This window comes from Idiotropiscis lumnitzeri, chromosome 7, assembly GCF_059441095.1.
Source record: "Idiotropiscis lumnitzeri isolate Australia: NSW breed Sydney's pygmy pipehorse chromosome 7, RoL_Ilum_1.0, whole genome shotgun sequence".
Classification (NCBI taxonomy): domain Eukaryota; kingdom Metazoa; phylum Chordata; class Actinopteri; order Syngnathiformes; family Syngnathidae; genus Idiotropiscis; species Idiotropiscis lumnitzeri.
Window position 1 is genome coordinate 19,393,652 of NC_142397.1, and position 25,921 is coordinate 19,419,572.

A 25,921-nucleotide genomic window follows, 5' to 3' on the forward strand; every position below is an offset into this window, starting at 1 on the left:
ATTAGAAGGTATTCAATATCCATACCACCTCTATATTGGCCCATCAGCCCGGCCCGGCACCAATGGCCCTGACAGGCCCTTTCAGTGTCCCACCTGTGGAGTTCGATTCACTCGCATTCAAAACCTGAAGCAGCACATGCTCATACACTCCGGTAGGTAAATATCCAAACATGACATCATGATAGTTTCAGAGAAGAAAAACATAAAATGGCTTGTACGTCGTAAGATCAGGATGATGTTACCCTCAAAATGTCTCACAGTGGCTGGCCATGCCAGCAATTAAAGTATTTAAAAGAAGTGGAAATACAAGACTGTATAGAGTGCAACTTATTAACCTTTTTGACACAATTTATGATTCCAAACATAAGGATATAAAATGTGATTTTTTTTTTTGTTGTGAAGAATCAACACCTAAGTGGGACACAATCATGAAGCGAAAAAATCACATGAGAATTTATTGTTGTTACTAAAAAAATAAACAAAAAAACCCTGAAAAGTACAAAATGCTAGTTTATTCACCTCCCCTGAGTTAATACTTTGTATTTTGCTGCAATTACAGCGACAAGTCATTTGGGTTCTGTCACTATCTGTTTTGCACATCTAAGGACTAATATTGATGCTCATTCTTCATTAAAATGCAGCTCCAGCTCTAGTAGATCAGATGGGGAGTGTTTGTGAACAGCAGTTTTCAGATTTTCTTCCACAGATTCTCAATTGGATTCAGGTCTGGACTTTGACTTGGCGATTCTAACACCTAGATATGTTTAGTTTTAAACTATTCCATTGTAGATTTTGTTTAATGTTTAGAACCACTGTCTTGTTGGAAGGCAAACCTCCATCCCAGTCTCAGGTCTTTAGCAGACACCAACAAGTTTCTTACAAAATGGCCCATCCCATCAACTCAAATCTTCCGTGTCCCTGCTGAAGAAAAGCACCCCCGGACTATGATGCTGCAACCACCAAGTTTGAGAGTGGGGATGGTGTTTTTTGGGTGATGTGTAGTGTTACTTTTACGCCAAAAAATGTTTGCGTCTAGCTCAAAAAGTTACATTTTGATTGCATCTGACCAGAGAACCTTCTTCCACATAATTGTTGTCTCCCAGGTGGCTTGTAAATGGGACCTTTTTTTCCTTCTCATAGTTTTTTAAAAAAAATTTTTTTGGGAGAAATGGCTTTCTTCTCACTACGCTCCCATTAAGGCCTGTGTTCGATGTGGTTTGAGGCGTTAGGTCGAAATCAACTTTCTGCTACCAGATGTTTACTTTACTACACTGCTGCATGGCCATTGGCCATGTCTGATTTAGACACTGTTTTGATCATATGCATCAGTCAAACCCAGTTGGGCAACATTACTTTGGATGAGAAATTTTTCATCAACTCCAAATATTACTTTTAATACCTACAATTGTCATCATTTTGCTTATTTAGACAACTATAGCATCTCTGGTCATTCTCTAATTATGAAGTATGACCTTGTCATACATAATTCATTAAAAGGCCTTTTAACTAGAACAAAAAGTCTCTCATTTTTATTGGGATCCTCATTTCAATTTCAATTTCATTGAATGAAATAAATAAAATTTGAATGTAATTGTTGGTTTTCTTTATTCCACTAGGCATTAAGCCTTTCCAGTGTGACCGCTGTGGGAAAAAGTTCACACGGGCCTACTCGCTAAAGATGCATCGGCTGAAGCACGAAGGTAAACGCTGTTTCCGGTGCCAGATTTGTAGTGCAACATTCACGTCCTTCGGTGAATATAAGCACCACATGAGGGTCTCCCGACACATAATCCGCAAGCCGCGGATTTATGAGTGCAAAACGTGCGGCGCCATGTTCACCAACTCTGGCAATTTAATTGTACACCTGAGGAGTCTGAACCATGAGGCATCTGAACTAGCAAACTACTTCCAGAGCAGGTGAGGAGACCCCATCATTCACTCAGATCACTTCGGGGTCAGAAAACACCTCTATATTGATATAAGTATGTGACATTAATGTACTTTATTTCTGTTTTCTTATTCACTACGTATTTCTTCTTCGTAACATACGGTATGAAACATCTCGATCATATTGATTTCAGGTTGTGACAATGTGCTTCAACTGTTTTTTTTTTTTAATTACAATACATACTTGAAGTACGTGTAGATTCAAAACTGCCAACTGTTACCGATTGTCCATATTTTATTATGGCAATAACTGAACTCTTTACGGCTGTCACTTGGCGTTCCGGAAAATGAACAAATAAAAAATCATCCATCACATTGCCCAGACCGGTTGAAATCAAACAACGATAATCGGTAAATAATGCCAACGTCACCTGTGCAGCTAGCATCTTAGCATGCAGCAATACAGTAAGCTGTACTTTTATGATCTTAAACCAGCTAACAAGACAAACATCCCGTAGTTCAAGTTTTGGAAGCGTGAAAGGCCGCAGAATGAAGACACCTCGGGATGAAACAGTTGAAATAATAAACTGTATTAAATGGTGATAAATGTTCAATTAAATAAAATGTTTAGATGATTCACTTCTTAGATAATCATCGAGAAGGATCTTAATGACTTAATGTAGCTCAGGAAATAGGAGAATTTTCCCATATTGACACCTTTTAAGGATGTGCTCCTCCACCTGTGTAACAAACTCCCCTGACTACATGTGGTCTGGTGAAATTGTTATTTGATTTAAATCTGGGCTGAAAACATTCTCGTGACTCTATACTTTATTCTCATTTTCATCCCCATTTGCACAGTATACTTTAATTCATCTAGACTGGTGCTTGGCTATAATAATTGTAATCTGATTATTTTAGATGATTTTATTATAATTTATTTAATGTTTTAGTATTAATGTAATGATTCACTTAAGCCCCAATTTAATTAGATTTTGAGTTCCCGATTTTTGATTCGATACGTTTTTTTTTTTTTTTAAATCCCTGCCAAGCTTGTCTCTGTGCGCTCGTGTGGTGCTATACACTATGATGAGTAGCACCGATATTATCAAACTATCTATGAATAAATACTTAACATAATTCACTTTTCTTGGGCACCAGTCCATTTTTAATGTAGAAAGGAGTTAAATGATACATATAAAATTAAGGAAATGCACTTGTGCTAAAGAAAACTAAAATAACCAATTTCGTTTTTATTTACCCTTTATACAAAAGGGAGTACTGAGATGTCCGAGTTCATAAACATGGTGCGTGATCTTGGGGTTGCACGTGTGCTCTTGCTGTTCAATGTCAACTTCGGGCATACAAAAACTGTTTTGTTTTTAATAAACTTGAGTTCGCTGACTAATGCTGCTGTAATTCACAGTCGAGACTACAATATGTTAGAGTAACATAACAGTACATCACATATGGCATTCCATCAGATGCATGCGGTAGCCTTCTGTGCTCACTCCAACTAGCTTCCAGACATGACTGTCCTTATGTTAGAAATTAAATCGGGCATCAGCCGCAACTTGCTTCCTTGTTAGATGCTCAGTTATCACTGCTGCTATGAGAGGGAGAGTTGCACTGTAAGTAAATTTGTGACTTTCGGACTCTGTTGCTAATGCTAATTCGCTAAATTTTTTTTTTTAGATGGTTGCACATTTTAAGCAGTTTAAATCGATTTCAACCGGTTTTCGAAGGTGCAATACAAATAAGGTTGCCTTGCCTTGCCTTTTAGTTGGTGAGAAGCAATGTTAAAAAAAATAGTTTATCGTTAATATTAGTTAGCAAACTTAAGCTGTTAGATAATTGTAACTGATTTCAAAAGCAAGTGGTTACACCACACCTGATTTACATGATTTACGGGGAAACATTTTTTAAAATCCATCCATCCATTATCTGAGTCGGTCGTCCTCATGAGGGTTGCGTGGATATTTTGTTTTCATTCCTATTCAAATGATCCCACCTCAAGATCTCTGGTCACCTGATTGGATGCTCCACGGCGTTCATTAGACAAGCCGTTTTACTGCGGTGTGACACGCAGATCAATGTAAACACGTGATTTATCCGGATGGCATTCATTCATCTGTTTAGTACGTTAGTCACGATTGTTTTAACACTTTAAAGCAACGGCTTGATAAAAACAAGTTACAAATCGCTTCAAAAAAGAAGTCTCGTCACAGACAAGTTCTGGTAAGAGATGTCAACATCTCTAGTTATACTCACACCAACTTCTGAAAATATTAGATTGATCGCCCAAGTATTACAGATCTTAGGGCGTTTTGCTCTTCGTAGTGCCGCTCATCACTACAAAGACGATGTCACTTTTGAGAGAAACGTGTCATCCATAAAATACAAAAGAATTGGGGGCAATATTTTTAGAGGTTGAAGTGATCATAAGTAGAGATGTCCACTTACATTTTTTCTGGCATACTGAACTATGTAAGCTTTTGTTTTTTATTTTTGACATGACTGCTGCCCTAAATGCCAGTCTACCTCAGTGTCCTCGGCTCGCGTTATTTACGAATATGTCAATTTTTTTCAGATGTGTCTTGCCACGTTACGTAAAGCCACACTTTGAAAAACGAGCAGGACGCTCGCACGCAAACACTGACACTTTTGTAACGATACGCCTGCATACTGAACATTATTTTGTTGTTGCAAATAAGATGGGCCATCAATCAAACAAATATGACATAACTGTTTCTTTGTATTTTTAATGTCTTAGTGATAAGCAACTCAACATTAGTACAGTAATACCCCGGTTATCACGGTTAATGGGGACCGAGACCACCCGCGAAAACTGAAAATCCGCAAAGTAGCGGCGCACCTTCAAAAATGCTTAAAAAAAAAAGTGCGAAGTAGCGGCGCACCTTCAAAAATGCTTAAAAAAATAAAATATATATATATATATATATATATATATATACGGGTAGAGAGAGAGAGAATGAAATTCATGTTATAACAAAAAAAAAAAATATTATTAAAACTTATTATTTTTTTTTATTCCCCAGCCATTATTTTTGTATTTATTCAATTACTTCTTTTTGTATTTATTTAATTATTTCGACTTTTACCTGCTGGTACGCCGTCCGGTGTGCCCTGTGAAATGAAAGGTGGCATTCTTCATTTATTTATTTAGTCATTTATTCATTCATAACTGACAGCCTCACGCTGCGCTCGTGCCCGGGCGGAAGTGGTGCTCCTCTCCGGCTTAATTGTCACGCACGCCGGACCTGCTCCCCCGAAGCGTGTCTCCGTTCGGTTGAACTCGGTTTCATTTCGCCCCGCCCGTGCCCGGGGAAGGTGCTCCTATTCGGCTTAACTGTGACACACGCCCGCCCTCCTCCCCCGGAGCTTCCATTCGGTTAAACTTAGGGGCCGCTTGGAACCGCCCGTGCCCGGGGAAGGTGCTCCTCTTCGGCTTACTGTGACGTGAGCATGCCCTCCTCCTCCGGAGCTTCCATTCGGTTAAACTTAGGGGCCGCTTGACACCGCCCGTGCCCGGGGAAGGTGCTCCTATTCGGCGTAACTGTCACGCACGCCGGCCGGCCTCCTCCGGAGCTCTCGTACGGTCCGAACCGCGCTAAACGTCGCCCCGGATCGTGCCCGGGGGAACGTGCTCTTCTTCGTCCACTCTCCTCTTCGCCCACGCTCTTCTTCGGCGCACACCGGCCGTCTAACCGCTCCAGGGCCCCCTCGTGCCGCTTGGCGAAACTACAATGCCCCCGAATATTTTTTAGACCCGCGAAGCACTGAACCCGCGAAAGGTCAACCGCGAAGTAGCGGGGTATTACTGTATTTCACAACACAAAAGTAGCTACTGTGATAAAATTTAAATAAACGGATTTATAGAAAGAAACTTTTTTGTATTATCAAGCATCTTGGTGGGCGGGCCCAGCCAGATGTAGCTTGATGAATCGTGATATTTCACATTCAGTCTAAACTGGTGTGGTGTATTGGCAGATTACTCACCCAAAATAGGCTGAGTGTCTTTCTGTCGGTGAAATGGGCATCGGTGGGTTTGAGACTATTAAAGGAACGGATGAAAAACCACGTCCGTCCTTGCTTCTTCTGTCCTTTTTAAAAGACTTCTCGTCCTCCGGCCTCTGTCCACAAAATGGGCGACCGTCTGGGACAGACTAACAGACCGGTCTATCCCTAGGACGGAATGCCCATCTTTGCGTATTCGTATTACTCAGAAAAAAATGGTATCAAACATCCCTATTATAAATATTAGGGCAGGACGATTAATTGAAATTTTAATCGTGTTTTTGATTGTGGCTTCTCTCAATCTTTCAAACGTTATTATTGAAGAAAAACGATCAAACGTGCAGAACGCTGCATTTAAGTTTACAAGTTCCTGACATTGTGCGTGCTGTTTGATGACACCCAAGTTGGAGTTTACTGTAAAACTGAACAATCAACAAAAAGAATTACACACATTTTATACACACATAACAAGCTTTGTTTTTAAAACATCGCTAGCACTAATGCTAAAGTCAATGGAAGATCCCATTCAAATGCAAACTGGAAATTATCATCTACTACAGGAGTGATAGTCCCTCAAATAACGAATATTCACACACAAACACTGTGGAAACATATACAAAGGTTAGATAACCCAATTCAATGGCGCAAATTCTTTCCAATCTGTGAAAAACTAGTTATATTAATCGAGTTTAAACGCAACTTCTTCTGTTCTCATTCTAAGTGTGTACTCCATCCATGTACAGCACCACACTGCTCCTACGAGGCCAAAGCGTGCAGGAGCTGGTACGTTCTAAAGAGTAAGACGGTGTGTTGAAGTAGAAAAACTGGGGCCAATTCTCATCCAAATAAATGTGCACGTCTACTCATTCTCACTTAAGTCTCTGTAAATACCTCGACTGGTCGTCACTGTGGTCAGTAAAGAAGCAATGTGCGAGTGTGGGTGTCCGCCCAGCCTACATCTCTGCAGCTCTGCTCGCATCACAATATATGTCAGCCACAGAGATGTTGATCCTTTTGATATTTGGAAGTGGTCATTGGTAGGGATGTCCACTTAAATCTTGGTGCCAAACAGTTTTTGGATGTTATAAGCAGTGAAAGTAGAATGATTTTCAATGGAGTTTGTAATTGGTCGGTGGCCATATTCCTCATTAAAAGTAGGCGTCTTTCAAGTCAACAATTATTTCCTAATTTCTTCAAAATTAATAGATAAAAAAGGAAATAACAGTTTCCTGATCAAAAAATGTATTAACTGAGCTTGTTAGTGAAAAATCATCTTTCTTGGATCATTACCTCCTTTATAACATACAGTAGCATGCATGCATGCTAAAATATATGATATAAACTATACTGATATAAACCTACGCATGTTTTTCAAAAGAAAGCTGGAGAAAAACGGAGTTTGGTTGTACTTAATTGAAGTATTAAACACACCGGTTTCCCTCTCGTCATTGTCAGAGTCAGTCTCATTGCCCTGCGGCCCCTCAGAAATGATGCCTGCTTTTGCAAAAGCTCAAACAACAGTGCAAGCAGACACGTTAGCCCAAGCTTCCACAATCCATCACAAACTGTGGTGAAACTTTCCCGGCACTGCCTCCTAGTCTTAGTAAAACCGTGTTCTCCATCTGTTATCCTGTTTAAAGACCTCTTCAGTTTGTAAAAAAATATGACAACTAGCAAGTTTCTTTGAAAATGCCAGTTAGCATATTTCAACAGCTTTGATTATGTAAGAATGGACGCAAAAAAAACCCTAAATGCTAATTTGAATGAGTATGTAAGTAAACGACCGTAAATGTGTCTTAAGAAATAGACTCTAACTCACGGGATGATATAGGGCTGGGCGATATGACCTCAAATCAATACCGCGATAAATTGAGCAATTTTACCTCGAAAATGATAAATGCACGATAAATTCCCCCTTGTGGACCAAAGTCAAAATAAATGCAGGAAATGCATATTAACTGCTTTTTTTTATTGACCAACTGGTACACATTACTTTCAATGAAAAATAAAAGTACAAAAATCAATTGTATAAACATTCCAAATAGCTTGCTTTGCATGACTTGAACAATGTCACAAAGAACAGGAGAAAAAGGGTACCTCTCGCAAAATCTTTTTCTGCAAATAGATTGCGCTAAAATGCTGCAATGATATGTGCAAAGCCCGAGATTTGTGTGGTCTCTTGTAAATAATATAAATAATGCCAAATAAAAAAATGCTAAATAAAATGAAAAAAAATGTCAATGCAGGCCAAATAAACAAGTGTGCATCATCGGGAAAATGTGCCGTCTCGAGTACTCTGGTGCGCAGTCGCCACTTGTCGTCGATGTAATACACAGCCAGACTCAAAGAGGGATCCATGTTGCGACCACAAGTCGGACGTGGATGCAAAATGCTTGACATGTCCAAGTTCCCATCCCGATGTTGTCCATATAGGGAAGTGCTGTTTGCGACAAATATTCTCGTACCTCTTGTCGGCTACTTTCATGAAGCGTTTAAAACCTGTGTGCGCCACTGTAACTAGAGGAACTAAATCTTTTTCGCGTCCACCTCTGAGACGTTCTCTCGTATGGTGTCGCCTCCGTTAATGGGCCGTTGTCACTTGTCGAACCTTACTTCTCACTTTGAACTTTCAGCACAGCATGGTTGTGTTGTGGGTGGTGAAAAAGAAAAGGTTGGACGCGCTGTTTTGGGTGCTGACGGCGCACTTAGTTCATGTTCTTTTGCTCAAACATCGTCTTTATGGAACCCAAAACATTTCCAAACGACAGATGTCGAATTTATTTTCGGGACAAGCGCAACAGGAACAACTTCAATTAACGTTACTTCATCTTCAGCCGTGTCAGCCGCTTCTGGATTTGAATCGCCAGCTACGACCGCGTTGTCTGTTTTCTTTCTTGCTCAGATAGGTGGAGTCACGTGACTAGGCGCGCTGTAGCTGTCTTAAAGGGGCATGAACACTGCCGCAGACAGAAAAAACGTTTCTTTTCTTTTTTTTTTAACACGGAATTTACCGACAAGGGCGAAATGATGTCGGTCATTGTAATAAATTTCGGTAACGATAAATTTTCGATTTATCGCCCAGCCCTAGGATGATATTCATTGATCCCTACGCCCTCACTCACTAGATAGACGATTTAACGGGACTCCTCATCGTGCAATAGTCGAACAATTACACATACTTATAGTGTTGCGCCCCGCCCCGTTCATTTTGGAGAAAATTCAAGACTTTTAAGTGCGAATTGATGTACATTTTTTTTCTTACTCTGTGAACTTTTTGTAATGACCTATATTTTTGGGATTAAAATGAATTACGGTCTCATTTTTCTTCTTGTGCTATCACATCGTGACGGCATTGTTTGCGTATGATATGACGTGTGGAACAGAAGTTAGTCAGCAACAACAAATATTTTATTTAAAACAAAAGTTACAAAAAAAAAATCAGGTAGCTTAATAGTCTCACTTTGCAAAAGTGTATGAAAAATTTCCTCAGACTGTCTGATATTTTAGGAGCAGTCTGGGGCCTTGACTCACATGACTCTCAAAGGGATTACACACTCTTACTCTGTGATATGACCTCTCTGACGGAAATGCTCACTTTCCTCTGAGACGCTGAACAAACTAGAGATGTTTTATAGTTTAGCTGGTTTCAGTTTTACATCATGATGCTTTTAAAGGACTTAAACATCTTTTAATTGTGTTGGTGCGATGAGCTACTGGTAGTAACTGCGTGCACATCTGGTTGCACTCCTAGACACAGCAAGCTTTTTGGAATGCATTGCAAATTATTTCACAGACCTCCAAGAGTCTCAAGACCAAACACTGTTTATCATATTAAACATGTCTGTGTACAAGTGAAAGGGCTGTGATGTTTTTTTTTTGTTTGTTTTTTTTCCCCGTTTCCCCATTCCTAACAGTGATTTCCTCGTGCCCGACTACCTGAGCCATGTGCAGGAGGAGGAGGAGGAGGTGCTGGGAGTCCAATATGACTTAGAAGAATCCCGACATCACCCTGCCTTTGCGGGCAGTACCTCCACATCCACTAGCATTCCTGCCTTGTCCTCCTCCTCGGTCCAGATGCCGGTCATCTCCCAGGTCTCCTCCTCGACCCAGAATTGTGAGAGCTCACCTGGCTTCCTTTCCCCTGATTCCATGGATCCCCTGGCAGAGGAGACCAAGACGGACAACCGAGAAGGAGGCAGTTCACCCCAAGTGTTCGATCAAGAACACCATCGGAGGCAGAATATCCAAGCCAAGGAGTTGGCTTCTATCACCATTGAGTGATTCAAGTCTTCTTTTTGCCCACTTTGTGCTAATCTACGGTCTTGTCACGTGGGAAAATCTGCGGAATATTGATGCCAAAAGAGGCCAAGTGGACATGTTCACATTTCCAAACATCACTGACAGAATCATGGCAAGTTTTCCCAACATTTTGGTTATCCCGGTGATGGTTTTCCACCATAAAAGGAGTCATTATAAAGTCTTTTTTTTTATTTGTAAGGGTTTGAAACAAGGTTTATTCATCCCAAATTACGAGAATGCACTGCCTTTGCAGGTTTGTGAAATTCTAGCCTTGTACTTTTGGAAAGTGCCTGAGAATAGATGAAGAGCACTTGAGTTTGCCAACAATAACAAATCAAGGCTTTACAAGCTGAGGTTTTTTTTTTTTTCTTTTTTTTTTTAAATACATTTCCTTTATGGTGATCATGTCAGTTTGGATGGGCACACACACGTCTCTTTCTGTCTAGTCTCAACAGGAAGGTACATGTCAATATTGACTCTTGCAATATCTGTTAATGTAGTTTCTTGTCTGAATGCAGTATATGCTCGCTGTTGTGGAAAAATGTCCTCGGGTGTGTGTTTGTAATTATTATTATTTATTTTTTAATAGAATGCATGAAGTACATTTCATGAATGTATAAAACTTCAAGTCATAGTTCATGAATTTTCTGCTGTTTTTTTTCAGTTATTTTTTTGTTTTTAAGCTAACACTGTGGTCCAATATTAAATCATCACAAATATTATTAGCACTGGCAAGCACTGAACAACATTTTCACTCGATTACACAGTTGTGGTCGAAAGTTGTGGATTGCCTCACATATCCATCTGACTTTGATTTGAAAATGGCACGGAAACCGAAACTTTGAAGGCGATTATATGACTTTATGGTCTGTCACATCTATTATGCTTCAGTCAGATCAATAGGTTGATTGGGAGAAGACGACAAAGGCAAACCTTCTGCTTTGCATCTTCACAAATTGTTCTGCTTTTCTACTATGTTCTGAAACAAAAATGCATTCTCCATGTTTTTAATGAAGCATCAGCATGAAAAACATGCATACCAAAGTTGAAAAACAAATCAAAACCCTGATTACAACAATGTAGAAAGCAGTGTCAACGCAGCAAAGTTTGTCAAACAAAATTTCAATGGTTGCCAAAAGCCTTCGGCCACACCTGTAGAAGGTGATACCTTCATATTTTAATTTGCAAGGTTTTCAAACCAATCTTAATGTAGCATTTAATGCCGGTTGCAGTCCGGCTTGCTTTTTCTAAGCTATGTCTTTTCTTTTTACACTTGCTCCCCGTCTGCCCATGTCCTCATGACACATGCTTTTCACAGACAATCTTATTTCTTATTACTTTATCCAAATGCAACAGCAAGATTTTTGGATTCACAAATTTCCCTTTTAGCGCACTCACGAAAAGAGAAATGAACAGCTGGATCACATCAATGTTTGTGATCTTTATTTGTAAAGTAACTAGTTGCATAACAGTCAAAGCAAAGGATATTGGAAGACGGTTGGAATTTTGTTACAACATGATTGTCTTTTCTCGAAATGTTATCCCTGCGTGATGATGATCCCAAAGCACTCGCTGTGCTGGCTGTTTCCCTTGGCCAATTTTTCAAAGCAGAGCTGCTTGGTATTATGTGAAGACATTACTTGAGAGATGTTCAGTTGTAGTTCTGTTGTTTGTGTGATTTTCTTTTTTTTTTTTTAAGGGAGCGGGGTTAAAACCTCTGTGTGTTTGGAACTGTTCAGAAACATTGCTGATCCTGACAAAGGTCATGTTCTTATTATCGATGAGTTGAATGCTACTGACTGACTGACTGGCTGCCACTTTTAAAGTTCAAATAGGACATACACTTTTTTCCCCCTCATTTTCTTTTGGTAGAAGAGTTTGATTGTAGGAATGAACATTGTGCGATTTTGTAACGGTTTATTATTCAAATTCACTGAGTGCTGTCTTAAAATATTGTGTCACACTGTGCCATTGTGTCAGCCACATTTTGTGCCATTTGCCTTTTTGTCTGACAAAAAAAAAAAATTGAGCTTTCACCCATAGGACCAAATGTTTTCTTATCTCATTTGAGGATTTGCCATGGCAATCAGTACTTGCACATAAAAGATAGAGATAATCATTATAAGCGGTCCATGCAGTTTCTTGAAGGGGTTAAGCTGTTTTGCCCTTAAAAATGAGAAAAAAAACCCAATGTTGTGCATCCAAGAGGCTAGCCTTAGTTAATGGACCTATTAACTCTAGTTGCACATTATCAAACATTTTTACAACTGTTTCTCCATTTGTACATCATATGCGCTTTTCTTTTGCGTGGTGTCTTTTTTTCAATTTTTTTTAAAATATATATTTATACGTGTAAATGCTGCTGTTTGCAGAAAAGTGCCCCCAACTATATATTTTTTGTGAACTAATACGTGTGCAATAAATGGACAGGTGTCATTTTGAAAGTTAAAATTCTGTTCCTGGAACGCTGAATCATATATGTATTACCCCCCCCCTAAAAAAAATGAAACAACCACAAAAAGAATGTATCATTTATTTTTTAGAAAAACAACCCATATTAGATCTGTGAAATAAGGTGTTGGTTCCGTTCTGTTCCTTTGTGTTCATCTTTGAAGTGGCATGTTTATGCTATGTATAGTTGAGTGCACTTCATGTTTAGTTGCCGATGTGTTCTGTCAAGCGTAATGTGTTGATCTGACCGCCCAGTTTGGGATCTGTTTTGCTGGAGCATGACCTTTTTTTTCCCTGTGTATTCATCCCTTTTATGTGCAATGTTTTGACAATATCTTGAATATATCCAAGATATGCCTTTACAACATGCACTTGGTGTTGTATACCAGTTTTCTACCAGTCTGCTTTATTTAAAAGTTGTCATCTATATAAATATACATATATATATATATATATATATATATAAATATATATTGTTGAATTTTATATCATGGTCACTGTTTGATGGCATCTTTCTTGTTAAATGTGAATAGCGGCGTTTCAGTTGGGAGTCTGTCAGGGTAGTCTTCATTATGTGACTGTCAGCAGTATGTGTATATTAAATAATATGCATTATATACATAGTATGTTGCATATTCTTTGTACTGATTACAACCCACTTTCTGGCAAACATATTTTGTGTCTTTGATACTGTACTTAGTTTGGAGAAACTGTCTAAAACATCCCGGTTAGTAATAGAAACAGCACATGAGGGAGAACTGATGTTGTGGTGTGTCTGAGTTTGTTTTACAGCTTGCTCTTAAAAACTGACAATTACCACTCTGTATTTTAAGATTTGTGGTTGTATTGATTCTGAATTTGCTAGTGTTCTAGGCTCTGCAGTCCTGTTATTAAAAAGGGTGTTTTTGTAATGCATAACATGCAAATAAAAAGAACTAATTCCATGTGTGGTGTTATTTCTGCCCGTCACGATAGGGAAGTTAGGTTTGGGTGAGAAAGGGATTTGGTAGCAATACAGGAAAAGTCCCTTTGCAATAGATGGCACACAAACGACAAGGTCTGCAAAAAGGTGTTCAGAAATGGAGGAGAACTTTGTGGGTTTTTTTTTTTTTTTTTTAACTAAAATCAATGGTACGCTGGACCTTTTAAGAAATTTACGACAAGCTTTCTCAGTCTGCTTATTTGAGATCACCTAAACAAAGCTGACTATAAATTCAACTTTATACACCGGATTAAACTTGTCATGACGTGGCCCCCAGCTTCTAATGGAACCTGTAAAAAAACAGCTGAAAATTCAACTACGCTACGTAGATACGTATGAAATATTGCCGCTTTACGACAACATTTGCGTCATCAAAAACGGCAGGACAACAATGATTACTTTAAAAGGTTATGCACTTCATATTCTGTTTTAGATTCCTCCGAAATCTCTCCCATTGATTATTATAAATTTCAATTCATTTGGGCCTCTGCTTGTTTATCCATTTGACCAGGGGTGGCCAAGTCCGAGCCCCAATGCAGCCTGTTTTAAGTGCAGGGTTTGCAAAAGCCTGATGATACGAATCAGGTGTGTTCCAGTAGGGATGCATCTAATGGATAGGGGATCCCGAGGACTGGACTTGGACAAGCCTGCTTTTGACCAAATACATTTACAAAAATTATTTCTAAAAAAAAAAAAAACTATTAATAATATTTGGCTCCACAATAATGGCAATCATACAAAGTTCATCTGTTGACGAAAGACAGGTGGATAAATATGACACAATGATTAAGCACTTACTCTAGCCAGCTCCATTTGATCCCTGTTGTGTAACACTTGGCTCATCCATTGCTCCTTGCAAAAGTTTTTTTTTTGTGTGCGTGTGAGTGTTTTCTGCAATAGGTGTTCGCAGATGTGTTTACGACTGGTTTACATTTTGGGCTATCTATGGATGTGCTTGGGTAGGACGAGAATGTGGGAGTGGTTTCGATCAAATGGACACAGCAGTTAGCAAGCAGACTGATAATGCAATGGCGAGTGTCTGAGCCAGGAAAAATAAAACAGTCTGCATGACTAACGCACATGTCATACACTCCCAATCAATGGAAAAGTTGGAGTCAATGGAATATGCCACAAATCAAACATTTGCCAGATTCATTAGCTTCTTGCATCCCCAGAAAATAACATTAAGACATTCCAAGAGGTGAACCGCCTACCTTGCTAATGTTACACGGCCATTATTGCAAGACTACAAAAAGCAATTCAGTTGTTCCATTTCTTTCCAACAATTCAGCGGCAGCAATGACGGTCATCTGAAAAGTATTAGGCATGATTTTGCCCTGCCCAGCAGTAGCTCGAATGTTCCAACTACCTGCTGACAGGAGCAAGAAGAAAAACATTTCAACTCTACAGAGATGTCAATTCCCCCCCCCCCCCCCCCCCTCCCTCCTCACCTCTACAGATCACAATATTATCCTGCCAATCTACTATTGGAAAACTCACATCTTAGCCAGATAGAACATTGAGCCTTCATTCCAACGTAAATTCCTTTGAATCATGTGATGTAGCAAACTGCCTTGGGTGGAGGAAGACGAAAACATGAGAGCAAGTAGCCAGACTTTTATCATCGTCTGCCCTACCATCCTGCATTTATGGAGCTTTTCAAAAAAATATTGGCCCAAATGCGAAATGACCCCATCAACTTAACTGTGAAGCTTTAAACGGGGGGTTCTCCAGCTAACTCCTGAAGAAAATACAATATTTCAACTTTTTCAGTTTTGAGTAATATTTGCTCTTTCACTGCACCAAATCAGTCAGACTTCAAGAAACCTCAACTGCAGGCCTTGCCAACCCACGGCTCTTTGGCTAGTTTCATGCGGCTCTTCAGGAGCTTTCACAAAGTCAGGCAGAAAAGCAGATGCAGTTTTTAAAAAAATTCGGAGACCGTAACGCTTGCATCACATCAACTGGCTTGGAACATCGCACGGGCTAAAAAGCCATACAACAAAGGGGACTTCATTAAAAATGCCTCATTGATGCCGTTGAAATATTGTCATTTGAAGACGACTAATTAAAACGGAGCGTATCAGACATCCAACTGTCCCGCCACAGTGTTGAACTTAGATTATCGGATATTAATACGGCCGTTGAATCACAGTTGCACTCTGACATTCAAGCATGTGAGTATTTTAGTGTGGCATTAGATGAGAGTTGTGACATGCAAGGCAAGCCTCAGTTGGAAATATTTGCACGGTCTGTGCCAAATTAATGTATGATAAGGAATGCCAGAAGTCTCACTAAGCAGCATAGTAAGAGAAAAATTTTATTAAAATAATTTTATTTTATTTTTGTTTGTGCATGAACTGAGACTTTGTGTGTGTGAGACAGTGCACACATCGTTAACTGTTGAAAATAACTGATATTATCATGTTGGTGTGGGATGTTTTCAATAAATCTGGCTTAGCAGGGTTCTTTGTGTGTGTGCATACATGATTAACTCATTTACTGCCACTGACGGCTAAAGACGTCAAAGATCTTTTTTTTATTTTTACTTGGCTGGTGGTGAATGAGTTAAGGCATTGGATGATGTTCATGTGTGCTCATGTGTATGATGTGGCTCTTTGCAGTAACGCAGAAAAAAAGTCTCTTAGTCTCTGATTGGTTGGCCACCCCTGCTCTACAGGTTACCCCGATGCTTCTGGTCATTTCATTCATTCCAAACTTGAAAAGTCTTATTTTGTTGATTTGGATGTATTTTTGAGGGTTGGATTATCAGGCAGTTTTTGACTTCCATCCACATTATTTTATTAAGTGTCAGTTGCTAAAAAAATATGTGTAACGAATATTTCAGACTTTAAAACAATCAATCACATGAAAGAATTACAAGTAATATTTACTTGCTACTTGCTAAATGTTTCCTGATGCAAATTCTTACAGCTGGGTATAATGATTAACACCCCCCCCCCCCCCCACACACACACACACAGTGCGTCACATCCATCAACACCATCACCACCTGCTGAAGTAAATCACATCCAACACTTCTTAATCCATCTTAATCGTCTGGAAAATATGCCTCAATAGTCTACTTAATTCTTCATTGTGTGTGATGGCATGCAAACTTGTCAGCAAACTTCAGTTCACGGAGCTACTGAAGAATTAACTGCACATATTTTTGGTGAAGCGAGTCATTGATGTTCAAAGATGTTCATTTAGCAAAGATGTGGCTGCTTAGTGAGACATCAGCAAAGCAAGATGTACTATGTGTAAAATACCGATGCAGGGATTTTGGGCAAACTATTAAATTGTCCACATTGTCCCCCCAATAATCCAGGCCAAACCAAAGCATGTGTAATGTGATTTATATTGGCTAAGACACGGTAATGTCTTACGAATTTCCCTCACCTTAAATATAGTGACAGAAATACCAAACAATATGTAAATTTGAGGCTCCTGAACTAAGGTCATACTTTATTTACAGAAGAATTCTTTTTCTTTGTGTTTGATTCTGATCGTCCAGACGCTTCCCTCTGCCATTTAAAACATTTTCACTATTTGAATCAATGTGTTTGCAATTACTTCATTACTGTTATTTTGGCGCCGCACCTTCCATTATTTATGTCACATCAGTTCTTCAAACCATAATTGAGCCAGTAATAGAGCTTTTCATCATTTCTATTGCCAGAAAGAGCTATATGTAACGCATCCAAAATTCCATTTGAACCATTGTTGTTCTCATTGTGTCTTAGATTTGCAGCATTTTTATTTTTTAGGCCAAACAATTGACGTATGAAATTCGCAATAGACGGTCGGTCGGTTAGTCCGTTTTCCAGTTTAGACCAGACTGATGTGATGATATGAACCAGTGGTCTCCAACCATTGGGCCACTTTGGGCCGTACTTCCGGTTTATTTATAATTCGAGGCTGATAAATATTTAATTTTGAAAAGTGACCAGCTTCTCTCTATGATGGACTTTTGACGCATGTCAAGATGCTAATTGTCTCATTACGCTAATATTAAACCCACAAGTTTGCAAAATGGGTAAAAAAAAAACAGACCACATGCAAAGCCTGCTCTGCACAATTTGCGGCGGAAAATGTGGCTCCACGTTTATTGTGATATCTATCAAATACCCCAATTTTTGTATTGCTTGTTATGGTTGTTCTGTGGTGTCTGTTGCATTACCATAGTGATCATATTAAGGTACATAAAAATGATGCACAGTGGGTTTGCGTTTGTTGTTGTACGCTTTCATGAGGTCCGTTTCATGTCATCAACCATTTCAACACTGCATTGTGTATGTGAATGGATGATGGCGCACTACGACACAAACATGATGTGGCCTATTAGACATAATGACTCAAATTTGTTTGCAAGGATGGAGTCAAAATCTGGATGGTTGGTCAAAGACTTTCAGCGTTTTATGAGTTGGTCCGCACATGAATGCAAAGGTAACAGGATGAGCATAAGACCCTAAAGTTCATTGCAGGTGTACATTTTCACCCAATCAATGCTTGGACAGGGTTTTGGGGTTTGGGGAGGACGGAAAATGCATTTTAAAATCTACTGACTAAAGAAACCTGTTAAGGCAACTTGATGTCAAACTTGGAGCTATGATGCTCGCATATGTGAATGTAACTCGCAAGACATAAAGTAGAAAAGGAAAATAGTCCTTTCTGAAGAGTACTCGCTAAAAATGCCAACCAATTCAATGAGAAATCCACAAACCAAAAGACAGTGTTGATCATTTTGCTTGCAAGACGCAAGGTTTTTATAGTTAACGAAATGCTACAAAATAACAACAACAACAAAATAATCATAGTGATAATGGAAATGTCCTGGGTTTTGTGAGTTCATTTCATACATGATCTTTTAGTATTACTGTCTAAGGTTGAACATAGATTTGGGAATTACAGTTTGTATTTTATTACACAAATACAGTGACCTTTTTTATCTTGCAATTTAAATATAATAAACTAATGAAAAACTAAACTAAAACAAAGCATTATTGACACAAATCATAAAACAACAAAATTGAACAAACCTGCTCTAAAATCTAGCAGAGTTAAAAGTAAAAGTCAAAACCAAACGTGAACTAATGATAATGAAAAATTCAAAACTCTTCTAGCACTGGCAAGGTAAAACAAAACATAAAAAAAAAACACAACATTGATGAAAAAAAAATTGAATGCTGTAAGGAGAATGAGTTTTTACTGGTCTTAAATAAGGTTACATAAGCGACACTGGAAAACTTGTAGGCATTGGCAGAGAGCTGTGTGCTTTCAAACAATCTTCCCATTACACTCATTAAGTGTGCTGGCCACCCAAACTTTTCCACAGACAATGGATCCAAATAAACAACATTGTAACATTTTTGTGTTATTAATATTACACTGAAGTATTTTTTGCTGCCAGATTGAACATCAGGACACTTAAAGGAGAACATGATCCAAGATGACAGATTTTTTACAAACATGATCAGTTTATATTTTTTGATCATAAAACTGAAATTAGTCATCTTCTTTTTAATCTATTCATTTTGGAGGAATTAGGAAATATGTGTGACGACTTGAAAAACGGCTACTTTTAGTGAGCAATATGACCACCCCTCACTCCGCTCTCTCCATGTTTTGCTCGAGTCACTAAAGGTACCAATTACAAATTCTCCATTGGAAATCTTTGTAATTTCATCGCTTATAACATCCAAAAACGGTGATCAATTGGCACCAAAATTGGATATCCCTACCTTTGACCACTTCAACATTACAAAAGGATGAACCTCTCTGTGGCTAATTTATATGAGAATGAAGAACTTTGGAAGTGAGCAGAGCTAAACAGATGTATGCAGGGAGGGCACTAGCACACTGCTTCTTTGCTAATCACGGTTGAAAGAATAAAAGTAAATGCTGCTTCGCAATTTGCACCGTTCAAGAAGACCGCCTCAAGGGTTCATTGATGAGGAGTTGATCAGGAATCGTCGCCAACTCACGCCGCGACGCTGACAGCTTCATAAATTGGCTAAAAGCGATGGTGGACGCGTACGTGCATAAGTGGCAACAGCCAGGCATTCCCAGCACCGAGTTGCCGGTAAGAAGCTAATTTTGTTGGGCTGACGTCATCTGTTTAGCGACCAAAACCTAATTGCTGCCCTACTTTTGTGACGCGTGGGGGGTTGGGAGGTGTAAACATTAATGCCTAGCTGTCTCCTCACACTTAACAAATGATTAGTGTATCTAAATGTCCGAAATATAACCAGTCGTGGTTCGCAAACCTATTATATAAGTGCCAGTGTTAACGTCAATGAAGTGTCCCTTTAATAATGAGTTTTACTTTTTAACATACTACTAAAACTAATTCTCCTGCTGTGTTCTCCGACATCTAAACTACAGTTAAAAGCGTGTATCCAAAAAAACAGTTTATAATTCAATTTTTCAACATGTTTCTCCATTTAAACTTTTGGACCCTGGGTTGTTTTTCTTGGTTTCTAAGAGAATAATTTCTACGGAAAAGGATTAGGGCCAGTGAAGAAATGAAAAATAAACGTTGGCAGGATTCTGCATTTACTCTCAGAATTCACACTTTAAAGTCAGAATTATCACTTTTTGAAGGGATCATCCAGCCAGGATGGACCATTTCTCAACAATATGCTCAATTGGTGTCTGCTTTTTTTCAGGAAAATATTAGCTTGCATTTTCCATTTTATCCATTTGTTTCAGACAAGGAGTTTATAAACGCCTCCTGGTCATGAGCATTATGGCCACGCCCCCTCCCCTCCCTCAATGTCTTGGTGGGAGTCGTGGGAGGGAGCAATTACGATTTGTCCCTTCAAAGTCATTCCAAATATGTCACTAATAACGTTGAAATAATGGAACCACCAGGCCCCAAAATGTATGTGGACTTCTCTACTTCGGTCCATTTCGATCTCTGAAAATGTCACAAAACGATTCACCTTTCCAAGGTTGACTTCAAAGGAAATTGAGGACTAAATGAGCAGCTTCGTGGACCTTCTGACAAAACAATCACCAGGATAAGCAAATACAATGCTTTCGGATGAGCTTTTTGTAAGGTTAATTGTTCGTAGGTTGTTTTATAATAGATTTGAATCCATAAGTGTTGTGTCTGTCCATTCATCCATCCAGGTTCTGCATATGTTTGTAGTGCCTTGTAGCGTGTGTGCAGAAGTGCTGGATGTTTTCAAAGTCCAACCTTCCACCAAGGTATGACAACTGGGGTTCTTGTGAGGTTTGCTATCCATATCCATCCATGCTATCCATACACTGTCACTCCCTAAGTGGCCCAGGCTAAAAGCACATGCCAGTCCGCAATGTGGACTGTTCAAGACCACCTTCGGGGTTTGATGAGGTCTTTATCTGAAATCGACATCCACTCTCACTCACGGCAAAGCAGACAGCTGCAAGCGGTGTTGGATTTGAACGTGCTCGATTGCTTGAGAGACAACAGCCAACCGTGAGATGGAACGGCAGGCTGCACAGTAAGGAGCTAATTTAATCGGGCTATTGCCTTTTGTATTTGCGTCCAATAACTAATTGTTGCTCTTAGCCGTGGTGTTATCATAGTGTTAGCTGGGGAGGGGTTAAACATCGATGCCCGCTTGCAGGCTGTTGATGAAATATAACTAGTTGGGGTTCGTGTGCGCATTCATGGTCTTGTCAGCTCACTTCATGCTCACTTGGACAACATTCCTTCAAAATCACAATGTCCCATCACTTGATGTGCTATTTTTAGTACAGGCCCGTGCCGTGAGCTACTTGTGTGGTCCTTGGGGGCCACCCATCAACTGTGGGCACCACGTTAGTGACCCCTGAATTATTAGGCTCATGTGTATGTCCTATAGAAAGTAGATTTGTTTACCATATGAGACATGCTGCAGTTTTTACAATGCCATCAAGTAACCGGATGCTTGTAATTATTCTGGTGATGTATGGTCATTCTTGTCTGTACCGCTTTGAAAATTGTGTTTGTCCACCATTGTTTACTGTTGTCGACATTGTTACTGTGGACACTATCACTACTGACGTCAAACAATGGTCTCAATTTCCCAAATAATTTTCCCAGCGCTCCGAGCAGGACTGTCTGGAAGTCAACCCGGCGCGGGTTTAAAGCAGGGTCTGTTTTTTCACTCCATAGTGTCATCATTTCATTAATAAGCTGTGAGTGATTCAACATATTCCCATGTGTGCTGAAAGGAGGCTCTTAGGAGGACAGATCTGTGACATAAGGCGCGTGCTGCTCATATTAAAGGCATAGACTCACTTTTTCCCCTCATTAGCATGCGACTTTCGGCCGCAACTGCTGCGCTTTATTTCGAGACAAAGTCTCAGTTTATAGACAAACAGCAATAATATTTGGCTCACTTGAGGGATTTCTTTAAGCGATTAAGTGAATTCCAACCCACCAATTAACCATCAAAAGATGGTCTGGAGAACTTTTTTCCATTCTATCATGACAGTCTTTTCCGTTGCATTTCTGGGAAGTCACGGAAAAGCCAACCTGACAGCGGCGACAGTAAAACGCATACGACACCTGTGACATTTTCCAGTAGTCCTGGTGTCAGCCAGCACATTGTGGTCAATTTGTGAGCACAAATGAAGGCCAGAACCTACGCATGACTTTCAGAGAACATGACGGGACATTTAATCCTATTTAGACGAACATATGGTTTTTCACATGTACTTTATCTCTTTCGAAAACCTGAAAAAAAAATGTAAAGATTGCGTAATTATTTTTTATTCATTTAGTATTTCAAACATGAATATTTGACTGTCAATTGCCCATGTATGCTGACTTGACTTTTATAAGATATTTAATTGACTCCTGCTTCAGAACAGTTTTGACAGTGACTCTATTTTGCTGTATTAGGTTAGTTCTTCATTTTTATTGACACCAGACTATTGCAGCACATGTCAGTGTGGCTCAGTGTAGTTCTACATCACTGCAAACTATTAAAGATATTAGTTCTGCTTTAATATTTTGTATAATAATGCACATGGATGTGAATTGTTGTCTGTATGTATATATATATATATATATATATATATATATATATATATATGTCAGCCATGTGATTGGCAGGTGATCAGTCAAGGGTGTGTCATGCCTCTCATCGTAAGTATTGTGGGGTCGGCTCAAGCCCCTTGCACGGTAAAAATTAAAGTCGTAATTATAAAACAAATTGAGAGAGAGAGAAACAAACAGCTGAGTCTTAACTAGTTGAAGGTGTTGACCTGGCTGACAGGAGCTTGGGGGAGTGTGGACGGGGTGCAGGAGAATGAGTCTATGTCTGGATTCCTCTTCATCTCAGGAATGTTCGCAGGTTCCACGCCAATATTGCTGACGTCAGGAGTGGCCTTGGTTTGAAAACAGCCAGCTCATAACTCAAATGAAATGCAGATGGCTGTTATGACTGCATTTGTTACTGTAAATAGAACACTTATAATTTCGAGCTTTTGTTGGGGCCAAAACTCTCTTTAATTCAAGATTTCAGATTTTGATTCCTAGCTACTGTCAAAATAGCCCCTGAGCAAGGCATAGACTCCCGGACCTTCTTGTCAGAGGTGCAGCACTTTTCTCTAATCTCCAATTGCATGCCTGCATGTGTGCGATTTGGTTCTCAGTGTGGTGTGCCACACAAAATATTCAGCGAGTCGGATGAATTTCCCCTTGAGGGATTGTAATCAGGATAATGAATTAAAAATAGTTCTGGGTCCATAGACAAAGACATCTGGTTTTAGAACAGGACCATCCTGCTCCTATTTGCTTTGAAAAATTAAGTGATCCAAGGAGTCTGTGGTGTCCTGCGATTGGCTAACAACCAATTCAGGGTGTACCTACTGCCCAATGATAGCTTGGATCGGCTCCAGCACCCCACAACCCTCATGGGGAGGAGATTCAGGTTCAGATAATGGATGGATGGAACGAGTGTGTGGGCCTCTTCGAATTGTAGCTTTTGCCTAGGAAATTTCCTTTTCTATCCCAATCCGAGCAAGATGACCTGGACATACTTGGGCAATAGGATTGTTTAAATTCTGCAAATGTTTAGGAAAGGAGAAAAAAATTGTAAATTAAAAACAAAAAAAAGAAACACTAAAATGGGATGTCATAAACCCCATTTACGTAAAAATAAATAAATCTGGCAAAAATGGACCTAAGTGGTTTTCCACAGGACATTGACGACATGTTACATTTTATCAACGCTTGCGAGAGGAGATTACCCTCAATTCTTTACAACAGTAACATGTAACGCAAAAATACACAGACGTAGTTGACAACAAAGCGCAGATGCTAAAATTTCATGCTCAAGACTTGAAAAAAGTTTAAAAAACTATTTGAAACAATAGTAATGAGACTTTTTTTTGTGACATATGGATAGTCAATTTGGCCAAGAAATACACGTTCAAAGCAAATGGAAAAGAGTGGTTCCACACAAACAGAATTGATTTTATTGGACAATTCCAAAATCAATGAAAAACAATCAGTGAGCCATCAAAAAACAATAATTAGTATCTATCATGGACAGTGACTTCACTTGAGGGAATACTCAAAGTTGAAGATATTTATGGTGTGTGGGCTCTCTGAGGGAATTTAGTGTGCATGCATCAATCATGCGCGTGTGGTTTAATCATTGTCATGAACAAAGGTCCAAATTACATTTTTTCTACGTCGCTGGCATCTGGCTGTAACCTCCTATGACATATTTTGGTAAATTTAATACTTTTCACAAATCAGTCAACACGTGAGGGTGTTATTTGATATTTTAAATTCTTATTCTTACGGACCCACTGCCCCCACCCCTCCACTTAACTTATATAAGTCCGCGGCGAACGACACATCTGGAAATCAGTGCCCTCGGCACAAACTTCACAAGTGGACCACACATTGCACATCACTTTAAAAGTTGGCCATATCTTTTTTTGAACTGTTCAAAGTTCTGTCTTCTTGTATTTTATCAGTGGACAGTTGCATCAAATTGAATAAAACCTCATTTTCTGATTCACAACTGCTGGTGAGAAAAGTAAAGTTAAATCAGAATGGCACTACCGGTAATTCAAATCCCCTAATTATGCTGCGGTTACATTTCAATAGACTAAATCAGCAAAGTAAGAACCAAATAGTCTTTTTATTATTTGTTTTTATATATATTTTAAAGTTGCATACTTAGATTAGCAAGATGTACAGTCAGGTCTATAAATATTGGGCCATCAACACTATTGTTGTCTTTTTGTCTTCCAACTTCATCACAGTGGATTTCAAATGATTTGCTTTACCTGCAAATCATGTGAACGGTGTAAGAATTAATACAGATTGTATATGCCTCCCACTTTTTTTTTTGGGGGGGGGGGGGGCGTACAAGTAATAAGACAAATGAACAATCACAAATTAAACTTTTAATTTTTAATGTGTGGTTGCAAATCCTTTATTGTCAATTACAACCTGAAGTCTGGAGTGCAAAGACCAGATGCTGGATTTCACCCAGAGGGAAGCTCTACCAGGCCTCCACTGCAGCAGCTGCTTCTTGTTCTTGGGGCCTTTTCCCTTGAGCCTTTTCCCTTGAGTTTTGTCTTAAGTGAAATGCATTCTCAGTCATATTGAAGTCTGGTGACTGACTTGGCCATTGCCTGACGTTCTCCTTCTTTCCCTCAAGGGAACATCCAGCCGAGATGGTCCATTTTTCAACAATAGGCTCAAAATGATTTATTAACAAATACAATTGAATGCAATACAACTTTATTTATGTAGCACATTTCACAACAGCTGGAGTTGTAACAAAGCAGACAATTATATATATATTTTATTTATTTTTTTATAGAAATCAATACAAAACTAAGGAGTTTGAAAAGACCTACTGGTAATGTGCATTATGGCCATGTCCCATCCCCCCAAACCTTTCAAACTCTGTCCATCCATCCATTCCACTGTACTGGATATCATCACTAGGGTCGCGTGCTGGCATTCTGGATTGAAGTCCAACTTTGAAATTTCACCAAGGCATGACAACTGGGTTGCCCTAAAATTCCCCATTGACGCTCCAGAAGCGGCTTGTATGGAAATACGACTTAGCCTTTGGTGCAGCCTGGTGTTGGGAGAACACGAGCAGCTTCTATCATGTCTGGTTTGTTTTCTTTAAAAAGTCGCCTTGTTACGCAAACAATGCGTTCCGAGAGACTTCTCGTAAGTTAATTCTTAGTCGGTCATTTTATCCGAAAATGATCGGCTGTAGAGTCAGCCTCCTCGCTGATTCTTTGGTG

At 39.3% G+C, this 25,921-nt stretch overlaps 1 protein-coding gene across 3 annotated transcripts in view; it reads left to right on the forward strand.

Annotated features, from left to right (window-relative positions):
* The window catches only part of zbtb44 (zinc finger and BTB domain containing 44), a 28,630-nt gene extending 7,711 nt beyond the window's left edge, over window positions 1-20,919 (forward strand). For 2 of the 3 annotated variants that reach the window (XM_088300535.1, XM_088300536.1), the window contains exons 4-6: window positions 1-152; window positions 1,617-1,917; window positions 9,840-13,619. In XM_088300535.1, the coding sequence (XP_088156661.1) occupies window positions 1-152; window positions 1,617-1,917; window positions 9,840-10,206 (820 nt within the window). In that variant the 3' untranslated portion in view covers window positions 10,207-13,619. Of the gene's footprint in view, window positions 153-1,616; window positions 1,918-9,839; window positions 13,620-20,813 lie in introns of those variants that run through there. The other variant, XM_088300537.1, reaches the window with a different exon arrangement.
* Window positions 20,920-25,921: the final 5,002 nt, after the last annotated feature.